Genomic DNA, 18,937 nt, shown 5'->3' with positions numbered 1-18,937 from the left:
GTGGTTTCTGTTTAGAAGTAAACAGATGCTGGTGCTGGTGGCTCAGTCCTGTCATTCCAGCTACTCAGGAGGCTGAGATCTCAAGATCTCGGTTCAAAGCCAGCCTGGGCAGGAAAGTCTGAGACGCTGATCTCCAATTAATCACTAAAAAGTGGGAAGTGGAGCTGTGGCTCCCGTGGTAGAACGCCAGCCTGGAGCCACAAAGCTCAGGGACAGCGCCTGGGCCCTGAGTTCAAGCGCAGACGCGCGCGCACGCACAGAGCCAGGGATGAGGCCCAAACGCCAGCGTCGATGGTTGCCCTGGAAACGGGGGGGCACTAGGAATTGTCTAGCGGACTAAACCGGAAGTGGGTGTGGCGTTGCCCTGGAAGGAGGGCGGGGGTGCTTTACGGCTCTCTCGGCCGACCTTTCGCGTCTTTCCGGACGTAAATGGCTGTGGGGCGGGAGCGATGGGCCGCCGTGACTGCGGAGGGACGCGGGACATGGTGAGTGCGGGCGTGGCGGGGCCCGGCCCGGTCGCAGGGTTACGGTGGGGCCGGGGTCGCCGCCGAGCTCCGGGCGGTCCCGCCCGGCCCCGGGACCGCGCGGGGCGGCTGAGGGTCGCGGGTCGGGTGGGGTGGAGGGAGGCTCGGCCGCGCGGGGGGTGGGGGGGGCGGCTTGTGGGATTCGGGCTCCCCACGCAGGCCAGGCCGGCCTTGAACTTGAGATCCTCCTGCCTCAGCCCCCCGCCCCCGCTCCCCCGTGCAGGGCTGGCGGTGCGCACCCCGCCCGCGGCCCCCCGCCCCCCCCCGAGCAGGGCTGGCGGCGCGCACCCCGCCCGCGGCCCCCCGACCCCCCCCCGTGCAGGGCTGGCGGTGCGCACCCCGCCCGCGGCCCCCCGACCCCCCCCCCGTGCAGGGCTGGCGGTGCGCACCCCGCCCGCGGCCCCCCGACCCCCCCCCCGTGCAGGGCTGGCGGCGCGCACCCCGCCCGCGGCCCCCCGACCCCCCCCCCGTGCAGGGCTGGCGGCGCGCACCCCGCCCGCGGCCCCCCGACCCCCCCCCGTGCAGGGCTGGCGGTGCGCACCCCGCCCGCGGCCCCCCGACCCCCCCCCCGTGCAGGGCTGGCGGTGCGCACCCCGCCCGCGGCCCCCCGACCCCCCCCCCGTGCAGGGCTGGCGGCGCGCACCCCGCCCGCGGCCCCCCGACCCCCCCCCCGTGCAGGGCTGGCGGCGCGCACCCCGCCCGCGGCCCCCCGACCCCCCCCCCCCCGTGCAGGGCTGGCGGTGCGCACCCCGCCCGCGGCCCCCCGACCCCCCCCCCCCCGTGCAGGGCTGGCGGTGCGCACCCCGCCCGCGGCCCCCCGACCCCCCCCCCGTGCAGGGCTGGCGGCGCGCACCCCGCCCGCGGCCCCCCGACCCCCCCCCGTGCAGGGCTGGCGGCGCGCACCCCGCCCGCGGCCCCCCGACCCCCCCCCGTGCAGGGCTCGCACCCCGCCCGCGGCCCCCCGCCCCCCCCCGAGCAGGGCTGGCGGCGCGCACCCCGCCCGCGGCCCCCCGACCCCCCCCGAGCAGGGCGCGCACCCCTCCCGCGGTCCCTCCGCCCCCCCCGTGCAGGGCGCGCACCCCGCCCGCGGTCCCTCCGCGTCCCCCCCCCCCCCGTGCAGGGCGCGCACCCCGCCCGCGGCCCCCCGACCCCCCCCCGTGCAGGGCGCGCACCCCTCCCGCGGTCCCTCCGCCCCCCCCCCCCCGTGCAGGGCGCGCACCCCTCCCGCGGTCCCTCCGCGTCCCCCCCCCCCCCCGTGCAGGGCTCGCACCCCGCCCGCGGCCCCCCCGACCCCCCGTGCAGGGCGCGCACCCCGCCCGCGGCCCCTCCGCCCTCCCCCCCCCCCCCCCCCGTGCAGGGCGCGCACCCCGCCCGCGGCCCCGCTCCTCGGGCTCCCCGCGGCCCCTCCGTCCAGTCCTCCCCCTCCACACAGCGACTTGGTTTTTTCAGGACACTTGTGCCTGTGCACTGCCCCCGAGCTGCTTTTTGCTTAAGACCAGCTCTAACAATTGGGTCCCAACTCCACTTTCACGTCCTGCGTGTGTGGTTAATTACAGGTAAGACTCTTAGGGACTTTTCTGTCTGGGCTGGCTTTGAACCTAAATCCTCAGAGCTCAGCCTCCTGCGTGGCTTGGCTTACAGGCTTGAGCCACTGGTGCCCTGCTTGAAGTTAGTTTTTGACCTTGTAAATAAGATTCGTAATACTTTTACTGTACCAGTTTCTCAACACAGTAAAAGAAAGTTATCAAATTTACAACTTCAGGAAGTAGCAGTGGAGTTGATCAGTTTACCCTCAATTCCACTCCTCCATTTAGTTCTTTCTTTTTTTGCCTGTTGTGGGGCCTGAACTCGGCCTGGGTGCTGTCCATCAGCTCTTCAGCTCAAGGCTAGCACTCTACCACTTGAGCCACAGCGCCACTTCCAGCTTTTTCTGCTTATGTGGTGCTGAGGAATCGAACCCAGGGTCTCATGCATGCAAGGCAAGCGCTCTACCACTGAGCCACCTTCCCAGCCCTCCATTTATTTTTTTCATGGAAGTTTTATCAACGTATAGTGTCAAGGTCTGAGGCGTTGGGGTTCCTGGGTAAGGGTCGCGAAATCACCAGGACACAGGGGATGAAGAGTGCAAATAGCAATTGCCACAGCACTGTGCTTTATTGCTAGTGGGTGTTTAAAGACAAGCAAGCATTGTCTTTGCCAAGATTTGGTCTGGAGATATTCACACAAAGAATTTTAACAAACACAATTTTACTTAAACTATGAGACAATGTCTTTGTATATTTTTATCTTAACTATTTTAGAACAAGCTCAAACCACTTCCCCAATCTGGAAAATGCTTGACTAGCTGTTCGACTATGCTTAAGTAAGCAGAAGAGCTACTTCCTCAGCTCCCAGGAGTCTGTGACTTGTGCTTTGAGATAAGGAGAGAGAACACTTTCCCTCTCTAGCCCAGCATGCCAAGAGCTTTTCACATACACAAACACAGTCCTCAGATAATCCTGAGGCCGGAGCCTGCATCATTCTGTTCCTCCAACACAGACCCTGAGTCTTGAATTTTATATTTTTATATATATATATATGTATACATATACATATATATATATACACACACACATATGTATATATGTGCACACACATATTGCTATTATAAAGGCGATGTACAAGGATTATATAATTCATTTTTGTCCTTGTACTTAGTGAGAGCTGAGTGTTCTATTACTCATTTCTTTTTTTGGGGGGGGGGCAGTCGTGGGGCCTGAACTCTGGGCCTGGGCGCTGTCCCTCAGCTCTTCAGCTCAAGGCTAGCGCTCTACCACTTGAGCCACAGCGCCACTCTCAGCTTTTTTCTTTTTGCTTATGTGGTGCTGAGGAATCGAACCCAGGGCCTCAGGCATGCAAAGCAAAGTTCTCTACCACTGAGCCACCTTCCCAGCCCCTATTACTCATTTCTTAAGAGATAATGTCTTTTTGCATAAGATATAGTCTCTCCTGTGTAATGTTCTAATTTTTTTCTCCTGTTTAATCATATATTTTTGTTGTCTTTTTTTTTTTGTGTGTGTGTGCCAGTCCTGAGGCTTGAACTCAGGGTCTAGGTGCCATCCCTTAGCTTTTTTAGCTCAAAGCTAGCATTCTACCGCTTGAGCCTTCTGGGGTTTTTTGGTAGTTAATTGGAGATAGAGTCTCATGGTCTTTCCTGCCCAGGCTGGATTTGAACTGTGATCTTCAGATCTCAATAGTCTGAGTAGCAGGGCCAATGGCACCCTGCTTGTGGACATTTTTTTTTTTATCCCAGGTTGAATGATGGGATTAGAATAATTGTTTCCTCTTGATCAGTCTATATAGTCAATGAAATACTGGAGATAATAAAGATATCAGGAATGTGACCACCGCATCTAGCCAACATGTGCCTCATGAGGTGCTGCGCGCCATTATGGGATAGTAACTAAATGAAATGCAAGTTTTTCATGCTAGGAGACAATAGTGTTAAAGTTTGTTTCGTCGTCTGGCATGCATGTTTTTCATATCTACAAGGTGAGATGCATGCGTCCATTAGGGAGCAATAGGGCTCATAGTGACCAGAGTAAAAATGTACAGATCAGTTCTATAAGCTCTTATTGCTGGTAATTCTTGAGGAGGTGAATGTGTCCCGATTACCACATCCTTTTCTTCATGATAAATGTTTGGAGGCCAAAGAATTATGTATGTGAACTCTTCATGAGTTCATTACACACTCCTGTGTATCAGGTGACTGCTTCCTTCTGTCAGCATGCCTGGATTGTTTCAGGACTCCTTCACCTTCGACGATGTGGCTGTGAACTTTACCCCTGAGGAGTGGGCTTTGCTGGATATTTCCCAGAAGGAACTCTATAGAGATGTCATGTGGGAAACCTTGCAGAACTTGTCCTTTCTTGGTAAGGATGAAAAGCTTTCACTTAATTAAATGGATGTGTTCTTTTCCTTTTGAGATTGGGAGTTTGGATCAGTCACTATCACTAAAGTACATCCTCCGTCTTACTGCCTCCCAGGATTGTCTCTCTCCCCTCTCAAGATTTTTCTCTCCCCTCTCTTCCCCAGTCTTCCCTTCACTTCCCTGCTCCCTCCTTTTCCTCTGGGGATTGATTCTAGCCCCTCCCACACTAAGCAAGGCAAATGTTTCATTGTTGATCTAATTCTAAATTGAAAAAATGTATCTCTTGCCCATCAAGATTTTCCAGTATTAAACATGGAAAAGGAATACTTTGGTGAATAAAACAGGATTGTTCCCAGACCATCATAAAACTACAGCACGATCATTTACACTTTTCTCTATGTATTTTAGGCCAAAAGTGGGAAGATGAGAACTTTGATGATTGGAGCCAAAATTCAGGAAGGTATTTAAGGTAATTGTAGGCACAATGCCAGTAATGTGCTAGAAGGGAATCTCTTTTTGTTTTGTTTTGTTTTTTTGGTGGTGGTGGGGCCTGAACTCGTCCTGGGTGCTTTCCCTCAGCTCAAGGCTAGTGCTCTACCACTTGAGCTACAGCACCACTTCCGACTTTTTCTGCTTATGTGGTGCTGAGGAATCAAACCCAGGGCCTCATGCAGGCAAGGCAAGCGCTCTACCACTGAGCCACCTTCCCAGCCCCTAGAAGGGAATCTTGATTTGACTTGTTTATTTGACACAGGGGTCTGGCTGTGTTTATCAGTGGCCTCCCCACTTCTGGGCTCAAATTAGCAACCTACCTCAGTCTCTAACAGGTGGGATGGCAGGCAACTGTCACTGCACTGGTATTATGACATAAAAATTTACAAATTGGGATGGGATTGGAGTTGTGGTTCAGTGGTTAGAGTGCTAACCAATGAGTGAAACTGAGTTTGAGTCCTGGTTTAGGACCTAATATGTAAAAAAAAAAAAAAAAAAAAAGAAAAGAAAAATTACAAATAAAGAAACAACATGTTAAACAAGTTTCCAGTTTATTTGTAAAATGTTTTTCACTAGCAATAGTTTGTGATACATGTTTTCAGAGATTACACAGTAGCAAAACATATTAAGAAACCATATCAAGTTGGGCTCTGGTGGCTCACCCCTGTAATCCTAACTACTCAGGAGGCTGAGATCTGAGGATTGGGGTTCAAAGCCAGCCTGGGATGAAAGTCCATGAGACTCTTATCTCCAATAAACCACCAGAAAACTGGAAGTGGCGCTGTGGCTCAAGTGGTAGAGCGCTCGCCTTGAGCTGAGAGACAGTGCTCAGACCCAGAAGCTCAAGCCCTATGACTGACGAAAAGAAAAGAAAAGCCATATCCGTCATCAACTGCCTGTGACTCACACTTAAAATCCTATTAATTCAAGAGACTGAAATCTGAGGATATTGGTTTGAAGTCAGCCCAGGCAGAACAGTCTGAGTCACTCATCTCCAATGCTGGTTAATTGGAGGTGTAGCACAGCTGGTAGAGCATCAGCTATGAGTGAAAAAGCTGAACCAGAAAGCCGGGCGCTGGTGGCTCACGCCTGTAATCCTAGCTACTCAGGAGGCTGAGATCTGAGGATCGCGGTTCAAAGCCAGCCCGGGCAGGAGAGACCGTGAGACTCCTATCTCCAATAAACCACCAGAAAACCGGAAGTGGCGCTGTAGCTCAAGTGGTAGAGCTCTGGCCCTGAGCTGAAGAGCTGAGGGACAACGCCCAGGCCCAGAGTTCAAGCCACATGACCGACCAAAAAAAAAAAAAAAAAAAAAAAGCTGAACCAGAGTGTAAGGCCCCTTCAGTTCAAGCCCCAGAACAGCCAAAAGTAAAAACCAAGCAAATAAAAATTAACAAAATGCCACACGTACATCGTTTCATTTTAACAATGAGTTTGTGTAGTATATAACATGACTGGTGCGGGATCCAAATAGATAGTAAAATGGTTGCTTTAGTGAAATAAGTAATATTCCTATAATCTCACAATTTACTCACTTTTTGTGTTCATTATAAGAGCCAATAGATAGTATTTAAAAGAATCTCAAATATAGTACTGTTTTATTAGCTGTTCTTTAAGACATACATTAAATCTCTAGAATTGTTCATATGGTGGTTTGTGTCCTCAGATGTACATTTTCCTATTTTCTTTCTCCCAGCTCCTATTCACTGTTGTGTTCTTTAATAGTATATTTGAGTGGTTGCACATGTGAGATCCTGCACTATTTGTCTGTGTCTGACATTTTGTTTTAAATTTTTACTGTTGCTGTAAAGGTTACAGTTGGACAGTGCCTGTCCGTTGCTCTCATCCAGTTTTTCCCTCCCATCTCCACTTGCAGGTGGTATATAGTTCATTTTTAGCAGTTTGGGTATAGTAACCCTTAGTCGTATGAGTATGATTTGCCTCCTCTGTACGGTTGATGTTCTTTTTTTTAATAAGTTTTTTATTGTGAGAATACTGTACAGAGAAGGGGTTACAGTTACATGAGCAAGGTACATTTCTTATCAAGCATTGTTGTCTCCTCCTTTGTTTTTCCCCTACCATCCCTTCCCTCCCATCTCCACAACTACACTCCCCCCACACCCCACCTAAATTGTAAAGTTGGTTTTTCAACATAGCGCCTTGTACATCTCATTGTTGCAATGGGTCAACCTGCATCCCAGTTTAAACAATTTTTTTCCCTTTCCCTCCCCAAATTATACCAACATCAAATATAGCGGAAACAGGGCAGTTGATGTTGAGGCTTTCTCTCCAATGTAAACGTATTGATATTTTTTTCTTTTTCTTTTTGGTGGTACTCGGTTTTGAACTCAGGACCTCACACTTGCTAGGTAGGCATTCTATGACTTAAGCCATTCTGCAGCCCTTTTTGCTTTTGTTATTTTGGGGATAGAATCTTGTGTTTTTGTCTGGGATATCAAAAACAGTGACCTTCATATTTATGTCTTCTGCATAGCTTGGATTACAGTTACATAACACAATATTCAGCTTGAAGGCTGAGATGAGGTCTTGCTAATGTGTTCATTCTGGTTTGGACTGAGATTTGCCAATCTCCACTTTAAGTAACTGAAATAGCAAATGTGAGCCAGCAAGTCCCATTTTTATTTAGTCTTTAAAAAAATGGCCTTGATTTGTTGTGGAGGCTGATCTGAAAAGATGCCTAGTCTCATGTAATTATTTTGTCATTATCTTAATTAGACTACAGGCAGGTACTTCTGCACCAGGCAAATTTATGTAAAACCATCCATGCATGCCAGAAATAATTCCCACTTATCTGATGCACAATGATTTTTTTGATATGAGTTGAATTTGACATTTATTGAGCATTTTTGTATAACTGATCCCAGCTCTTGAGATGTAGGTTTTTTTGTTTTTGTTTTAAATCTTGTTATGACTTATGTAGCTTATATATCATTGGGAGGTTTTGTTTGCTTCATAAAAATCTTTTGGAACAATTTCTCTTTGCGCCTTTTTGTTTGGCCAGTGCTGAGACTTGAACTCAAGCCTGAACACTGTCCTTGAGCTTCTTTTGCTCAATGATGCACTCTTCCACTTGAGCCACAGCGCCATTTCTGGCCTTTTCTGTGTATGTGGTACTAAGGAATCAAATCCAGGGCTTCATGCATGCTAGGCAAGCACTACCACTAAGCCACCTTCCCAGCCCTTATAAACACTTGTAAAGCACCACTTCCGCTTTTCTGGTGGCTTATTGGAGATAAAAGTCTCACAAACTGCCGGGCACTGGTGGCTCATGCCTGTAATCCTAGCTACTCAGGAGGCTGAGATCTGAGCATCTCGGTTGAAACCCAGCCCGGGCACAAAAGTCCGTGAGACTCTTATCTCCAATAAACCACCAGAAAACCAGAAGTGCCTCTGTGGCTCAAGTGGTAGAGCGCTCGCCTTAAGCTGAAGAGCTGAGGGACAGCGCCCAGGCCCAGAGTTCAAGCCCCACCACTGACAAAACAAAACAAAAAAAACAAGGTCTCACAGACTTTCCTGCCCAGCTGGGAATTCTGGTCTGTATTGTTGCTTTCTTATAATTTTGGATTCAGTTTGTTCTCCATCTACTTCTTTGAGGTGTAATGGGTCAATTTAGGATTTTTCTTTTCCTTGTAGGCAGTTATCATCAGACATTTCTAGTCAGAACTGCTTGTGCTGCATCCATGGCTTTCAGTTTTTCTGTTTGCATTTGTTTCAAGTTGCCTTTTGTATCTGTGTGTGCATGTGCCAGTCTTGAACTCAGGGTCTGGCTAGAATGTTGAACCACAGCACCCCACCTCTGGGTTTTTTTTTTTTAATTTTTCATTCATTGATTGGGAGCATATTACTAAATTGCAAACTATTTACGAAGTATCTGAGATTGTCCCTGTTATTATTTCTGGTTTCCTGTCCTGCCTTCCTAGGGTCCTCAGTGTCTTATGTGAAAATGTTAGTATATTGATGAAACTTTGAAAACAAGTAAAAAACGAGCTCAGCTTCAAAATCAACATTCATCATTCACCAACTCATTTTGGTGAAATAAAAGTAAAGTATGTTAAATATATATTTACATGAAATAGATGTTTTCTCTACAAAATAGAAACCAAAACTCCACATGTGAAAATTAATTTTGTTTCAATTATAATTTCTATATCATTAAACCTACATTTTACTTGATAGTAGTAAAAATAATATGATTATATATTAGTAAATATAGTATCAATAATAACCAAAAATAATGTTTCTCAATATTTGCTTCTGGTAGTCCTGGGGCCTGAACTCAGGGCCTGGGCATTTGTTCCTAAGCTTTTTTGCTTAAGACTTAAGTCACAGCTCCACTTCTTTGCTAGTTTATTGCGGATAAGAGTCTCTTATAGTTTCCTGCCCAGGCTGGCTTTGAAGTGCAATCCTCAAATCTCAGCCTCCTAAGTATCTAGGATTACAGGCAAGAGTCACTGGTGCCTGGTCTGTTTCTCAGTTCGTAAAGCAATAACGTTCTAGGGAAAGCCTATGAAAGTAGAGAACATTGTCACTGTAAAGAAATGACTAATCAGATTTAAAGCTTACTCTGAGCAAAAAAACCCAAAAAAGTCCTATTGGAGTAAAACCTTCGAAATACAGTGTGCCTGGAATGTTCATGTGTCACTCATCTCTAATAGGTGTTCTGTTCCTGACACTGGACACAAACAGCGTGAGATGCTGGAATGTGAAGAGAAACCATGGAACTGTGAGCAATGTGGGAAAGTTTTCCATAATCACCATGCCTTTCAAAGAAGTGCAAAAACTCACTCTGGAGAGAAGCTCTGTGAATGTAAAGAATGTAGCAAATCCTCCATTCCTCTTAAAACCCAGAGATGGCACACAGTGGTGCTCACTAGGGACAGAGGTTGTGGAGGTCTCCTGTGGAGCAAAGCCTTTCCCTGTACCAGTGCACTGGCAGTGCACAAAAGTGCCGAAACCCGAGGGAGTCCAGGTGAACTTGAGGGTGATGGGAATGAACTCACACATTCTGCTGCGTTTCCGGTCAAAGAAATAGCTCCCACTGTAGATACATGCTGCAAACATAAAAAAAGCGTGGAGGCTTGCAGCCATTTGAGTTCTTTTCGGTTTCATGAGGAGAAACCCTATGATTGTACAGAATGCGGAAAAACCTTTTCTCTCAGGAAGTTTAGAAGATCCACGGATGTGCACCATGGAGATAGACCTTACAAATGTAACTTTTTATTTCCTAGCTTAGTTTACAGGTATGAAAGGTGTCACGCTGGACAGAAGCCCTATGAATGTAAGCAGTGTGAGAAAGCCCATTCAGGTGCTGCTTATTTACAAGTCCACGAAAGGATTCCCACTGGCAAGAAACCCTATGAATGTAAGCAGTGTGGGAAACCCTGTGCTTGTTCAAGTTCTTTTCGAGAACGGAACAGGCCTTTCACTAGACAAAATCCCTCTGAATGGAAGGCACCTGGGAAAGCTTTTACACTTTACAACTCTATCAGAATCCAGAGAAGGACTCACACCAGAGAGAAAACTTACGAATGCAAGAAATGCACTGAAGGTTTTCCTGGTCCCAGAAGGCTCAGAGGGCAGGTGGTGGAACTCAACACAGGTGTTAGCCAGCAACGTGAATTTTGTGAGGAAACCAGGAAGCCTATGTGTTGTCTACACCACAAAAGGACTCATTCAAGAAAGAAGCCCTATGAATGTCAGGACTGTGGGAAGGCCCTCAGAAACTATAGTACTTTGAAAGTGCATGAAATGACTCATACTGGGGAGAGACCTTATGTGTGTACGCAGTGTGGGAAAGCCTTCACACATTCTAGTTCTGTTCGAGTACATGAAAGGACTCACACCGGAGAGAAACCTTATAAGTGTACTGAGTGTGGCAAAGTCTTTGCACACTCTAGTTCTTTTCGAGTGCATGAAAGAACTCACACTGGAGAGAAACCCTATGAATGTCAGCAGTGTGGGAAAGCGTTCATATATTTGAGTTCTTTTCAAGTACATGCAAGGACTCATACTGGAGAGAGGCCTTATGGTTGTAAGCGATGTGGGAAAGCCTTTATTTGTTCTAGTCATCTTCAGAAACATGAACGAACTCATTGGAGAGACACTGAAAATGAGTATAGGAATACTTAATTTTTTTTTTTTTTTTTTTGGCCAGTCCTGGGGCTTGAACTCGGGGCCTGGGCACTGTCGCTGAGTTGCTTTTGCTCCAGGCTAGCACTCTACCACTTGAGCCCCAGCGCCACTTTGGCTTTTTCTGTGTATGTGGTACTGAGGAATTGAACCCAGGGCTTCATGTTATAAGTGGGAGATCCTTTTCTAAAAATTAGGCTAGGAAGTGGCGCTGTGGCTCAAGTGGTAGAGCGCTAACCTTGAGCTGAAGAGCTGAGGGACAGCGCTCAGGCCCAGAGTTCAAGCCCCACGACTGACAAAAACAAAACAAAAATCTAGGCGATTGCTAGTGCATGGATGGACTAACCAAAGAAACATAAAAATAGTAAGAATGGAAATAGTACAGTGAAGCCTTCAATTGTAAGTCATTTCATATAGCAGAAATCCTATGAATATAAGGAATTTGAAGAACTCTTCAAATCCCAAGTTCCTTTTCATGAATGAGCTCATCCTTGAGAGCTGTGGAAGGAGCTGGGACATTTTATGTTGTAATATTTCCAGCACAGAAGCAAGTACATAATGAAGAAAGTCCAAATGTGAAAATTCAAAGTATATCATCTCAGTACAAATGGAAACCATGAAAAAGTGTTGACATTCCATGAATATTAATAATAGCTCAAGGCCAGGCATCCTGACAAAGACATGTAAGAAGACACAGTAGTTTTCAATGCCTTTAGTTCTTTTTTTATGCCAGTATTGGGGTTTGAACTCAGGACCTTGCACCTGATTGGCTTGCTTGGCTGGGACACTACCAATTAAACCCCCATTGGTTTTGAAAATAAGTTTTGTTGTTTTTGGTAGTGGTGGTTGTGGGGTTTGAATTCTGCACCTGCATGTTGTCCCTCAACTCTTCACCTCAAGCTAATGCTCTACCACTTGAGCCACAGCACCATTTCTGGCTTTATTTTTCTGCTTATGTGGTGCTGAGGAACGAACCCAGGGCCTTGTGCATGCAAGGCAAGCACTCTACCACTGAACCACCTTCCCAGACCAAAATACTTTTTTTTTTTTTTAACATTACACAAATTCTTTCTCTGGTGTCAGTGTTGGGGCTTGAACTTAGGGCCTGGGCACTATTCCTGAACTATTTTGTTTAAGGTTAGTCAGAGTTCCACTTCTAGCTGTGTGTGTGTGTGTGTGTGTGTGTGTGTGTGTGTGTGTGTGTGTGTGTGTGTGTGTGTGTGTGTGTGTGTGTGTGTGTGTGTGTGTGTGTGTGTGTGTGTGTGTGTGTGTGTGTGTGTGTTGGAGATAAGAGTCGCACCAGCTTTGTGTGTGTGTGTGTGTTTGGAGATAAGAGTCTCACAGATTTCCTGCCTGGACTGGCTTTGAACCACTATACTCAGATCTCAGCTTCCTGAGTAGGATTACCGGTATGAGCCACAGGTTTCCAGTTTGACAAATACTTTGTATGTCATGTGAAAATTTTCTGGAGAAGCTTTGTAAGCAACACGGAAAACTTTATGAAAATGGACCTTTTTTGAGTACTCACCCCCCCCCCCACCATAGTAAGAGATGTTTTGAAAGGCATGCAAGTGTTCTGTTTATCAATGGTTCATGATTTCTACTTTTAGGATGAGTATTGAGTGAAATATTTTGTGGGGTATTCTTTAGGCACTTGTAATGTGAGCTTAACCAAGTTTTTTTCCTAAAGTGACAAAATACAAATTTTCCCTTTTCTTTTGGGCTGCGGTGTCTGACTGGATGATAGGGTCCTTACAGTATGTTTGGTTTATTTTTTACATAGTTCAATTGTGATTAATAGGCTACTGACAAATGGCTAATTGTTGGGATTTTCCAATTGCCTTCTATGACAAGGACTAGATATTCCTTTCCTTTTTTTTTTTTTTTTTTTTTTTTTTGGTCGTGGGGCCTGAACTCTGGGCCTGGGCGCTGTCCCTGTGTTCTTCAGCTCAATGCAAGCTCTCTACCACTTGAGCCACAGTGCCACTTCCGGTTTTCTAGTGGTTTATTGGAGATAAGAGTCTCAGGGACTTTCCTGCCTGGGCTGGCTTTGAACCGTGAACCTCAGCTTTCAGCCTCCTGAGTCACTAGAATGACAGGTGTGAGCCACCGGCACTTGGCATTTCGCTTCTTATGGAAATAAATCACTTAAAGCTGGATATGGTGGTTCATGCCAGTAATTGCTACTACCTGAAAAGTGAAGTTTGATCTCAGGAAAAAAATAAATAAATGAGACCTCCCCCCCCCCCCAAGCCATTCAAACCAATAAATATATCAGCTATGTATGCAGGAGGTGTAAATAGAAGAGTTGTACAGGCTGGACTGGGAAAAACAAAAGAAAGAAACCCTATCTGGAAAACAGTATATTAAGAAGCTCTAGGAGGGCTGGGAATGTGGCTTAGTGGTAGAGTGCTTGCCTAGCACTCATGAAGCCCTGGATTCAGTTCCTCAGTACCACGTAACAAAGACAAAGCTGGAAGTGGCCTGGCTCAGGTGGTAGAGTGTAGGGCAAAAAGTAGAGCAAAAAGTAGCTCAGGGGCAGTGCCCAGGCCCTGAGTTCAAGACCCAGGGCTGGCGAGTGGTAGAGTGGTTCAAGTGGTAGAGTTACAGCAAGTCTGAGGTCCTAAGCTTACTACCCAGTACCATGGTAAGGGCAATCTAGGCAAAGGGTTCCGTTTCATTGCCCTTTGCTATTGTTCAGATTTGTAGCTGAAGTTATAAATATGTTAATGATTTTCATCAACTTCCTGCATATTGGGCACTGTTAAAGTTCCTAGCTACTCAGGTGGCTAAAATCTGGAGGACAGTGTTGAAGCCAGCCTGGATCTATCTCCCAATTTACCATAAAAGATGCTGAGCTGAAGGTATGCTTCCAGTGGTAGAGTGCCAGACGTGTGCAGAAAAGCTGTGCAAGAATGTAAGACCCTGAATTCCATCTCTGATGCTAGCACATATCTACACATCTCTTGAAGTGGTATTAGGAACTGTGATGGGGGAAAAGGAATTAGCTTGACTACCTTGCATTCATTAGTGGAAAGGGTCATAATAACATCTCTTGTACAGCTAATATATGCTAGTAGAAATTGGATAAATCAGCTGGGTGCCACGCCTGTAATCCTAGCTACTCAAGAGGCTGAGATCTGAGGATTATGGTTCAAAGCCAGCTCAGATATGAAAGTCTGTGAGACTCATCTCCAATTAACTACCTAAAACTGAAAAACTTTTTTGAGTTGTGGCTCAAGGTGGTAGAGTGTTAGAAGAGCAAAAAAGCTCAGGGATGGTGCCCAGGCCTTGAGTTCAAGTCCCAGGACTGCCTCCCTCCCCCCCAAAGATGAATCTTAACTATATAATACTAAGTGGAAAGTAGCAGGTAAGGCTACTTTGAAGGTTATGAGCAACCAAAATGAGAAGCATTTATAATAGGTAAGTGTAGTGGGGAAGACATGGAGCTATGGAACATAAATTGAAGAGTAATGAATTATTCATTTATGGAAATTGGAGATGACAACTGTTGCATAGAATTACAGTAATTAATGTACATGTGTATCCTGATAACAGGAATATAAAGCAATACCCACTCATGGAATTGAAGCCAGGGAGTGGAACAAGAAGTACATTGAGGAAGAGAAAATGAATAGTATGAGATACTTTCTAAGGGTGAGCCTCATTCTAGGCCTTAGTCCAGTTTAACCAACAGTATAAAGCCTTGCCTAACCTTAGTATAAATGCTACATACAGTGTTTCATTTGTGGCTGTGTTTTATACATATATGTAGCTAAAACTCACTACAGAGATTACCATCTTCCCAGAAATTTATAATAGCAGCCTACAAACATTTCATCATACTTAATTTTTGTGTGGGTACTGGGGATTGAATGTCTGTCTGCTAGGCAAATGCCCTGCTATTGAACTACATCCCAGTCCATGGCAGCATGCAATTTTCTAATGGAAGAAGCAAAAGACAGAATTCTAGGATTCAGGGCTGGGAAGGTGGCTCTGTGGTAGAGTGCTTGCCTTGCATGCATGAGGCCCTGGGTTCCATTCCTCAGCACCACATAAGCAGAAAAGGCCGGAAGTGGCGCTGTGGCTCAAGAGGTAGAGTGCTAACCTTGAGCTGAAATGCTGAGGGACAGCGCTCAGGCCCAGAGTTCAGGCCCCACAACAACAACAAAAAAAGACTTCTGATTCCTGCATTAAGAGTCAAGAATAGCTACTATTACCTAACACTAACATAAAGCTGTAATATAAGAGAACTGGGAAATACAATAAGAATGTCATTAGAGGATTAGATGTGCATATAAGGTTTGCTTTAGGAGCAACAGAAAGGCCTTCATATCAACATTATTAAACAACTCAAAGAGCAGATGATGGGGTTGGGCCATAGGTTCAATTCCCAGCATCTACTAAAGTTGTACTTCATTCATCCCTGGACACAGCTGAATAAACACCCTCTCATATTTTCAATACTTCTAAAACATCTAAAGGAATTGAGAGACTTACATAAACCAGCAGACTGGCCCAGCGCCGATGGCTCACACCTGTAATCCTAGCTACTCAGGAGGCTGAGATCTGAGGATTGCTATTCAAAGTCATCCTAGGCAGGAAAGGCCATGAAACTCTCATCTCCAATAAACCGCCAGAAGATTGGAAATGGCACTGTGGCGCAAGTGGTAGAGGGCTCGCTTTGAGCTGAAGAGCTGAAGGACAGCGCTCAGGCCCAGAGGTCAAGCCCCAGGACCCACAACCCCCCCCCCCCCCCCCCCCAGCAGATTGACAGGGCAGCTAGCCATCATCAATGGGAATATGTGATGAAGACCTACAATGGAAAAATCTTCAAGGCCTTCAATCTTTATTATTTTTTGCTTGGTGCTGGTCCTGGGGCTTGAACTCTGGGCCTGGGCACTGTTGCTGAACTTCTTTCTGTGCTCAAGGCAAATATGTTCTAAGTCATTCGCTAGTCACTTTACAGTCACCTCGGGTTCCTGGAAAGGACTGATACCATTTTTCTGACAAGGTCATAAACTACCCCTAAGGTACAGCAGAACCTTGTGGGACAGACACCCCCTCCAATTAGGACAGCTGTCTATAATAGGCTGCACTCATTATAGATCACATAATGACCAGATCACATCTGTAACTAGGACTTTAACTTGCATGTCTCTGTTCCCTAGTTCAAGTCTGTTTACTGAGGGACACTGGCTGGACCCAACTTGGGCAATCTTAGGAGTTTGGGCCTTCGGGGTCTAAAATTCTAGTTTCATATTCCTGTCCTAAGAGACCTTATTACTTTCACTACATTTTGTGTTTTGTCTGAATCTTTTCAGTATCAAGAATAGACATAGTACAGGCATCGGTGGCTCACACCTGTAATCCTAACTACTCAGGAGGCTGAGATCTGAGGATCACGGTTCCAAGCCAGCCCAGGCAGGAAAGTCCATGAGACTCTTATCTCCAATAAACCACCAGAAAACTGGAAGTGGTGCTGTGGCTTAAGTGGTAGAGCGCTTGCCTTGAGGTGAAGAGGTGAGGGATAGTGCCCAGGCCCAAAGTTATAGCCCCATGACCGACAAAAAAAAAGTGCAAGAAAGTCCTCAAGACTTCATCTCAGAAAAGCTAAAGGGCAGTGCCCAGGCTCTAGTACTGGAAGAAACAAAAACAAGGCAGGAGCTGGTGTACCCCTGTAATCCTCCTTATTTAGGAGGCTGAGATCTGAGGGCCAGATTCGTCTCCAATTAACCACCAAAACAAAGGCAGAAGTGGAGCTAAAGGACAGCACCCAGGCCTTGAGGCCGGCAGGCACGCACACACACACACACACGAATAATAGACTAGCCTGAACAATCCCTAGTTGCCAGGTTGGTGGCTCCTGGCTGTAATCCTAGCTACCCAGGAGGCTGAGCTCTAAAGATCTTAGTTCAAAGCCAGGAAAGTCCATGAGCCTCCTCTCTCCAATTAACCACCAGAAAGGCAAAAGTATAGCTGTGGCTCAAGAGGTAGGGCACCAGGGCTGGGAAGGTGGCTCAGTGGTAGAGCGCTTGCGTTGCATGCCTGAGGCCCTGGGTTCTATTCCTCGGCATCACAAGAAAAAAGCCGGAAGTGGCACTGTGGCTCAAGTGATAGAGCACTAGCCTTGAGCTGAAGAGCGGAGGGACAGCGCTCAGGCCCAGAGTTCAGGCCCCATGACCGGACCCCCCCCCCAAAAAAAAAAGAGGTAGGGCACCAGACTTGAGCACAAGATCCTGAGTTCAAGCCCCAGTACCAGAGTCAAACAGCCGGGCACCAGGGGCTCACACCTGTCACCCTAGCTACTCAGGGGACTGAGATCTGAGGATTATAGTTTGAAGCCAGACTGGGCAAGAAAGCATGTGAGACTCTTCTTTCCAATTAACTATCAATACTGGAAGTGGAAAGGTAGCTCAAATTGTAGAGCGATAGCCTTGAGCTAAAAAGCTCGGAAATAGCACCTAGGCCCTGAGTTAAAGCTGCAGAACCGGCACCAAAAAAACCAAACAAGAAAAAGCCCTCAACCTCTTTAACCCCTTTCCCCTACCCCACCCCCCAAAAAAGGCAAAAAGGGATGGAGGTATAGGTCAAATGGCAGAATGGTTGCCTCTGGCAAATGTAAAAAGAAAAAATTATTTGGGCAAATACTATATGAACTGTATCACGAGGGAGAAATTGAGGACACAGGATGCCCTTCGTCCTAGCCACCCACGCCACGTCCATCCCAGAGCAGGGTGACGGCTGGTGGGCGGTGACGGTGGCCAGGCCTGGGGCCTCAGCTCCCACACCACAGCCAGAGTGGGCACGCGGGCACGCGGCCACCGCCTCCGCGGAGGGCCCCACACGGTTTCCCGCCTATGTCAAGCAGGATCCCTTGGGCCGTGACTGATGACTGGGCAGTCCGGTGCGCTCTGCCGGTCTGCCAGCACGGGGAAGTACTGGCCGCGGTCACGGCGGAGGGCCGGGATCCTTCCACACAGCCAGGCCACGCTGTCTTCTGTGGCCGCAGCTACAGTACCGGTTATTACCCTTCCGCTGGCTTTGTGCCGTGGCCCCCAATCCCAAAATGTCTGGCCCCAGCAGCAGCCAAGCTGCCACGCCGCGCAGCGAGGCGCCCGCGCTCGGCCCGAAGTCGACAGAGAACCACCTCTCCCCCTGCGGACGCCATCTTTACGCCGCCAGCCAAGCGTGTTAAGCGCGCAGAGGCAAGCCGGTCGCGGTCTTTATGACGCACGCAGCACGCCACCACCGTCCATTGCACCATTTCTATGACGTAAACTAAGTGCGCCGGCGACGATCCTGCCTTCCTCCCTGTGAATCGGGAGCGTTCAGGACGCCATCTTGAGCTCTAACCTTCAACTTGGCGCGTTTGTCGATGTGCGTCTGGAACTCAGCCCGGCTCAGGGTGTGCTTTCCCCTACGAATATGCCCCGGCTCCCCGCTTCCACAGCGCCAGGAGAGAATTGTTTTCTGCCAGGTAATGTTTCCGTGTGTCTCAGTCTCTCCCTCGCCTTCTTTCCCTTTTGGCAGATGATATGATCCTATATTTAAAGAACCCTATAGATTCTTTCCCCAAGTTGCTTGTGTTGATTCAAAACTTTGGCAAAGTAGCAGGGTATAAAATCAACTCACAAAAGATTAGTAGCCTTTCTGTAGCCAGTAAAGAGCAAGACTGAAATCAGGACAGCAACTCCATTTGTAACAGCCTAAAAAAAACTGGTAATTAGCCAACGATGTGAAGGATCTCTAGTATGAAAACTTGAAGAATTTGATAAAAAGAAATTAAAGCAGATTTAAGGAAATGGAAAAATTTTCCATGTTTCTTGATTGGAAGGCCTAACATTATGAAAATGGCAAT

General features: G+C 47.6%; 1 protein-coding gene across 4 annotated transcripts; it reads left to right on the top strand.

Moving 5' to 3' along the window:
- Nucleotides 1-431: 431 nt before the first annotated feature.
- Nucleotides 432-18,276, top strand: LOC138813772 (zinc finger protein 124-like). 4 transcript variants are annotated; one of them, XM_070002183.1, is made up of 5 exons: nucleotides 434-485; nucleotides 1,974-2,080; nucleotides 4,309-4,435; nucleotides 4,843-4,903; nucleotides 9,603-18,276. In XM_070002183.1, exons 3-5 carry the CDS (start codon nucleotides 4,402-4,404, stop codon nucleotides 11,074-11,076), a joined length of 1,569 nt encoding a protein of 522 aa, XP_069858284.1. In that variant the 5' UTR covers nucleotides 434-485; nucleotides 1,974-2,080; nucleotides 4,309-4,401; the 3' UTR covers nucleotides 11,077-18,276. The 4 variants fall into 4 exon arrangements, with proteins under 4 accessions (XP_069858283.1, XP_069858285.1, XP_069858284.1 ...); XM_070002182.1 differs by lacking the exon at nucleotides 1,974-2,080 and having other exon boundaries at nucleotides 432-485; XM_070002184.1 differs by lacking the exons at nucleotides 1,974-2,080; nucleotides 9,603-18,276 and having other exon boundaries at nucleotides 432-485; nucleotides 4,843-6,481.
- Nucleotides 18,277-18,937: the final 661 nt, after the last annotated feature.

This window comes from Dipodomys merriami, unplaced genomic scaffold (assembly GCF_024711535.1).
Source record: "Dipodomys merriami isolate MVZ:Mamm:240054 unplaced genomic scaffold, mDipMer1.0.p SCAF_6, whole genome shotgun sequence".
Lineage (NCBI taxonomy): Eukaryota > Metazoa > Chordata > Mammalia > Rodentia > Heteromyidae > Dipodomys > Dipodomys merriami.
The sequence above is the reverse complement of the archived record's forward strand: the minus strand, read 5'-3'. Positions and strand labels throughout refer to the sequence as shown.